The 7,079-nt window shown below is 43.8% G+C and overlaps 1 protein-coding gene across 1 annotated transcript; it reads right to left on the reverse strand.

Annotated features, from left to right (window-relative positions):
- Nucleotides 1–373: 373 nt before the first annotated feature.
- LOC137280752 (serine/threonine-protein phosphatase 6 regulatory ankyrin repeat subunit A-like) lies at nt 374–3,519 on the reverse strand. Its single transcript, XM_067811971.1, has one exon. It carries the CDS (start codon nt 3,470–3,472, stop codon nt 374–376), a length of 3,099 nt encoding a protein of 1,032 aa, XP_067668072.1. The 5' UTR covers nt 3,473–3,519.
- Nucleotides 3,520–7,079: the final 3,560 nt, after the last annotated feature.

Here is a 7,079-nt window from a genome sequence, read left to right on the forward strand (position 1 = left end):
CTAAACAGCTGGAACCATCATGAGTCGAGGGTTTCCATGCAGATCCCTTTACCTTTCGACCACGGTATTAGAATCTGTATAAACACGCCACAATAAAGAAGTAATTATCTAAGAAGTTTGTCTATATTGAGTGAGTGTAGCTTTGCACTGTTTTAGCAATATTACAGTAATATTGCGGCGGTTGACCCCAGAGATGGGCTTCACACACTGTAGTCATGTGTGGAATCGAACCCATGTCGTTTGCGTGACGGACGAACGTTTTGAGTATTAGGCCACACGGACGCCCCTGTAATAACAGCCCGTTGTTAAGCAAGTAGACGGAACAAGTGTTGAAACCTTAACAGACAGTTGTCAGCATACCTCTTAACCTTCCCTAAGAGTAATTCGATGGCTGATGATAGCCCTTGTTCACTAGGAAATCCAAAACCTTCTTCTCAGTCGTCTGTGCTGCATACATCACTGGTGTTTTCCCACAGCTGTCTCTGCTTCCCATGTCAGCTATTCCACGGGAGAGAAGATCCTCAACCATGCCTACATTGTCACCACAGCATGCTTCATGTAGAATGTTTCTACCTAGATCATCCACTACCGAGAGGTTGCATCCTTTGCTCACCAGCAGATCAACAACTTTCTTATTACCCTTAGTTGCTGCATACATCACTGGTGTTCTCCCCATCCTGTCTTTGCTGTCTATGTCAGCTATCCCATGCGAAAGAAGATCAACAACGATACTTACATTGCCACTCAAACACGCAGCGTGTATAATGCTTCTGCCTAGATGTTCCAATGCTGACAAGTTGCATCCTTTGCTCACCAGCAGATCAACAACTTTCTTATTGCCCTGCTCGGCTGCATACATCACTGGTGTTGTCCCCTTTTTATCTTTGCTGTCTATGTCAGCTACCCCACGCGAGAGAAGACTTTCGGCAATGTCTGCATTGTCATTCAAACATGCGACATGTAAAATGTTTCTACCTAGATCATCCACAACCGTCAAGTTGCATCCTTTGCTCACCAGAAGATCAACACCTTTCTTGTTGCCCTTCTCCACTGCATGCATCACCGGTGTTCTCCCTATCCTGTCTCTGCTCTCAATATCAGTTATCGAAAGCAAATCAAGATCCTCAGCAATGTCCACATTGTCACTCGAGAATGCAACATGTAACATGTTTCTACCTAGATCATCCACTATCGACAAATTGCATCCTTTGCTCACCAGCAGATCAACAACTTTCCTATTGCCCTTCTCAGCTGCATACATCACTGGTGTTCTCCCAACACTGTCTCCACTCTCTATGTCAGCTATCCCATGTGAAAGGAGATCCTCAACGATGTCAATATTGTCACTCAAACATGCTGCATGTAGAATGTTTCTGCCTAGATCATCCACTACCGACAAGTTGCATCCTTTGCTCACCAGCAGATCAAGAACTTTCTTATTGCCCTGCTCCGCTGCATACATCACTGGCGTTGCCCCCATCCTGTCTCTGCTCTCTGTGTCAACTATCTCACGTGAAAGAAGATTCTCAACGATGTCTACATTGTCACTAAGACATGCAACATGTAAAATGTTTCTACCTAGATCATCCACTATCGACAAGTTGCATCCTTTGCTCACCAGCAAATTAACAACTTTCTTATTGCCCTGCTCTGCTGCATACATCACGGGTGTATCGCCACCCTCTCCTCTGCTTTCTATGTCAGCTATCCCAAGCGAAAGAAGATAATCAACTATATCTACATTGTCACTCAGACATGCAGCATGTAGAATGTTTCTACCCTGGTCGTCCACTACTGACAGGTTGCACCCTCTGCTCACCAGCAGATCAAGAACTTTCTTATTGCCCTGCTCGGCTGCATACATCACTGGTGTTCGCCCCATCCGGTCTTTACTCTCTATCTCAACTATCCCATGTGAAAGAAGATCCTGAACAATGTCTACACTTTCAGCCAAACATGCAGCATGTATAATGTTTCTCCCTAGATCATCCACTGCCGACAAGTTGCATCCTTTGCTCACCAGCAGATCAACAACTTTGCCGTTGCCCTCAGCTGCTGCATACATCACTGGTGTTCTCCCCATCCCGTCTGTGCTTTCTGTGTCAGCTATCCCACGGCAGAGAAGATCCTCAACAATATCTGTATTGTCACTCAAACATACAGTGTGAATTATGTTTCTACCTCGATCATCCGGTACCGATAAGTTGCACCCTTTGCTCACTAGCAGATCAACAACTTTCCTGTTGCCCTTCTGTGCTGCATACATCACTGGTGTTCTCGCCATCCTGTCTTTGCTTTCTATGTCAGTTATCCCACGCGAGAGAAGATCATCAACAATGTCTGTATTGTCACTCAAACATGCAGCATGTAGAATGTTTCTACCTCGATCATCCACAACCATCAGGTTGCATCCTCTGCTCACCAGCAGATCAAGAACTTTCTCATTGCCCTGCTCTGCTGCATACATCACTGGTGTTCTCCCCATCCTGTCTTTGCTTTCTATGTCAGTTATCCCACGCGAGAGAAGATCATCAACAATGTCTGGATTGTCACTCAAACATGCTGCATGTAGAATGTTTCTACCTAGATCATCCACAACCATCAGGTTACATCCTTTGCTCACCAGCAGATCAACAACTTTCCTGTTGCCCTGCTCTGCTGCATACATCACTGGTGTATTGCCATCCTCACCTCTGCTTTCCATGTCAGCTATCCCACGTGAAAGAAGATACTCGACAATATCTACATTGTCACTCAAACATGCAGCATGTAGAATGTTTCTACCCTGGTCGTCCACTACTGACAGGTTACACCCTTTGCTCACTAACAAATCAAAAACTTTCTTATTGCCTTTCTCTGCAGCATACATCACCGGTGTTCTCTCCATTCTGTCTCTGCCATCTATTTCAGCTATCCCACGCGAGAGAAGATTTTCAACAATATCTACATTGTCACTCAAACATGCAGCATGCAGAATGTTTCTACCTAGGTCATTAACTACTGACAAGTTGCACCCGTGCCTGACCAGCAGATCAACAACTTTCTTATTGCCATGCTGTACAGCATACATCACAGGAGTTTTTCCCGTCTTGTCTCTGCTTTCAATGTCACCAACCTCACGCGAGAGAAGATTTTCAACAATATCTACATTGTCACTATGACATGCAGCATGTAAGATGTTTCTACCTTGATCATCCACTACCGACAAGTCGCATCCTTTGCTCACCAGCAGATCAACAACTTTCTTATTGCCATGCTGTACAGCATACATCACAGGAGTTTTTCCCGTCTTGTCTCTGCTTTCAATGTCACCAACCTCACGCGAGAGAAGATTTTCAACAATATCTACATTGTCACTATGACATGCAGCATGTAAGATGTTTCTACCTTGATCATCCACTACCGACAAGTCGCATCCTTTGCTCACCAGCAGATCAACAACTTTCTTATTGCCATGCTCGGCTGCATACATCACTGGAGTTTTTCCCGTCTTGTCTCTGCTTTCAGTGTCGAACCCACACGAAAGAAGATACTCAACAACATTTACATTGGGACTCGAACATGCGATATGTATGATATTTTTACCGTCATCTAACGTAACAGAGAGATCGCATTTCTCCTTGACCAAAATGGTTAATAAATCAATATTTCCCTTGAAAGCGGCAATTAACACAGGTGTCCACCCAGCATTTGTTCTGGTATCAATATCAACGGAACAGCTTAATAAGAGTTGTTTCACTAACACTATCTTTTCATCCAAACAAGCTTGAATGAGCATGGATTTACGGTTATAAGAGATGAGCTTCATGTTCCCGTCCTGGATTTCCCATCCTGGCGTTATTTGAGGCAGGTGACCTTCAAATATGAAGTGTTTTATTCATTTTATCTTAATCTGTATCTCATGTTTCTCTTAACGGTGTCCAATATGAACCATTTTAGGAGAATCAAATACCATTGTAGAAACATTTGTCAAAGTTCAAAGAATAGTTAATGTTACTTGGATGGTGCGTGTGGCAAACTAAAAGCTGTTTATCTGCATGTATGTCAAATGCCAGAAATCATAGTTGCTATTAATAAGAACGTGATATCTGTAAACATGTAGACACAATACTTCTGTTATATCAATTATAAGAGTATACTCTAAAAGTGAAGACAATTAAGGACTATGGACAATATACCTTTCTGTCCTCTCTCTACCTGTTCATCATGTACGTCTGATGCTGCACCACCCTCAGCTGAATCTGCAAATAATATAGTCTGGAATCATGATTCTTACCTGACAGGGAAAACAAAAAGTGTTTACATATTTGGTTACCAAAGCAGAAGCATACACTCACAACTGGGTAGATATATGCATATATAACATACCGCCGATAAGACGTTAATTCATTGTTAGCTGAGACATCTTTTAGGACGCTTGTTTTCGCAAATATTCCGCATATGCATTTGTTTGTTTTTAGTCCTTGCTGAGGCAGCAATGAGAGATGATGAAAATGTTCAAAATTATATGTAAAGTTCAGACAATAACAAGTTCAAAGTGATATTATATATTGCTATAGCAATTACAGTTCTGCTACATTTTTTTATCAAACCTGAAACAACGAGATCAAGTTCGTGACGAGTCATTTAATGAAAGCGCAAATGAACAAGAAGACAGGAATCGATGACAGTAACTATTATGCCTAACGTTGGCATCAATGACGTTGGTGTCTAAGAGAGAAGAATGCCCCTCTCATCAGATCCTGGGTTGTCAGTTGCCATAAATGTTGTCTGGCTGGGGTTCCAATGCAATTTTCCCAACACTTTCATCCCAGATGTGTTCAGTGGGTGCTAAATTTTGGGAAAGTGGAGAGAAATCTAGTAAAGTGATATTCTATCGAGTCAAAAGGTGTGCCTCGTGGTGTGCAGTCAGGCATTTGTCTGTGTAGATGTGAATGGGCACGTCTTCTGAAAACATGTAGAGGTCTTTTGAATGTACACTGATGCCTTCCCAAACCATCCCACCCTTCGACCTGTCATCAACTCGCATAACGTTCACCATAACGTCCATTATATACAACATCGAATGACCCTTTCTCTGTACATTACCTTAGTCAAATGTGTCAAACAACTTAGGAGCAGAAGGTGGTGGGCATCCTAAAGAAGATTGAAGCTCAGATATATGTGCTGCAGTAGCCAAAGCTGCTGGGTAAAAGTTTGAAACGTTACGTGTTTGAAGTCCTTCTCCTCCACAGGCTTATAGTCACTAGATACAAGATGCCGAAGGACAACAGAACGTTCCCAAGCCAGAGGCCTGAACTTTCTAAAGTGACCTGTACGAGCATGGGAGATACTTGAGCTCAGGAACAGTGGAGACCTTCACTAGTAGCAGAGTCCAAAACCGACTTGATGGCAATCCGAAACGTGGCGAGAGAAATACCCTTTAGTTTCTTCATAGCGCTGAAGGAACTCTGCGAACTCTGCAAGAGCAGAAGTAGGAGATGGAACACCCCTAGTGGTAAGTCCAAGAGAGTAACTCTTAGCTACGAGAAACTTCTGGAGATGCGCCAAACATGTAGATTTACCATCTGCGAGGATTGGGATGGCGTAGAGTAGCCTCGGTTAGGTAGAGGTACCGGGTTTGGGCTTAGATGTACAAATCAAACTCACTGGCCAGTAGTTCATGACCAAAACCAGAGATATCTCTTTGGCAGTCGACAGTTTCTGGATTACCACTTCAGAAGATTCGCTAAACCCGTTGAGTCATGATGGCTGACATACCAAACCATTGTTGAGTTGTCTGATTGAATCATTAGATTGGTGTTGGCCCCATTTCCGATGGCTAGAATGAGAGCCTTGAATCATTGCTGTTCAGGACCTAATTGGCGAACGACCACTGCCAGGCTACATGAAAATCTAGGCATCAATGAACAGATGATGCGTCTGTTCGAAGGGCATCAAACAGACCCCAGAGTAAATGTTCTACGTATTGCAGCCCAAGGCAAGGAACGGCTGCAGAGGCACGGAAACACGTATGAACACCTTCGGGTTGTTGACCTGGAGATACAGACGAAGGAACTTCTGAATGAATCGAAATTGGTATTGCTCTGTAGGTCAGAGCCTGAGTCGAGGTGTGAAAAATACACCGAATCTTAAGCCACTTGTTTTGAGACACAAATATCATCACCAGACAGAAGTTAAAAACAGCTACGATGAAGCCTTTGGACGGGTATTAATTCTGATTTCTTCGCGTTTATCAGCCACCTTAACTGCCAAAGCAGCTTCATGGTGAACTGAAGATGACGTAGAAGCACGACCAGATCTTGATGAGTCTGGATGCAATCATCAATGCAATGTAGCACTCGAACGTTATCACCTGATATTGGAGGAAATGTACGATGGCCTTTGTTCTCCGAGGAAAAAGCCATACGGCCATGGTCGTTCCATATGGAAGGTTTGATAGTGAATTTCTTCAAAGATGAATAAGACATATGAATCAGATATTCCGGGTGGATTGGAATGGATGAAGAAAGGCATCCTGAAGGTCGAGGCTGGTTGAATAATTCTCTTTCCTCAGGATGGTCCGCAGCAGATTTATTGAGATCATCCTGAAATGAGGTGGTGGTTGCAGGTCCTGGGCGTTGAACAGCTACAAGTTAAAAATAAGACTACGCTGGTTGGAGCCTTTCTTGGGTGCAAGAAATATCGGGGAGCAGAAGCCCGGAGTAATGCACGCTGGACAAGAGGTTCACAGAATCGCCACTTAGTTTAGAATGGTCAGAGGTGGCGATCCGGTGACCATCATCTCGTAGTGTTGAGTCATAATTTCTTTGAGAATTGTCCAACTGGAGCCGAGGAGGCCCAGTCTTCTGTCTACAGGTGTATCCAAGATGGGGCATATGGTACCAGTCGTGCGACGAGTTTAGCCAGTCACTGATGCCTTAAGCCGGTCCCGTCACCAGAGTCGGATCTGGAAGGATGCTAGAGGCGCTGCCACAGCTTTATTTCCACCCTCTGTCTCGTCCAGAGTTGCCCGAAAAATATCTTTAAGTTCAGGAATTGATGGAGTGAACTGTGCTGAACGCCTTCGTTTCTCTCTT

This window comes from Haliotis asinina, chromosome 4, assembly GCF_037392515.1.
Source record: "Haliotis asinina isolate JCU_RB_2024 chromosome 4, JCU_Hal_asi_v2, whole genome shotgun sequence".
In the NCBI taxonomy this organism is placed as follows: domain Eukaryota; kingdom Metazoa; phylum Mollusca; class Gastropoda; order Lepetellida; family Haliotidae; genus Haliotis; species Haliotis asinina.

Bases quoted from the DNA above. Each gene is read 5' to 3' on its own strand.
- LOC137280752 (XM_067811971.1), bottom strand. From the start codon at position 3,472: ATGTATGCAGCCGAGCATGGCAATAAGAAAGTTGTTGATCTGCTGGTG.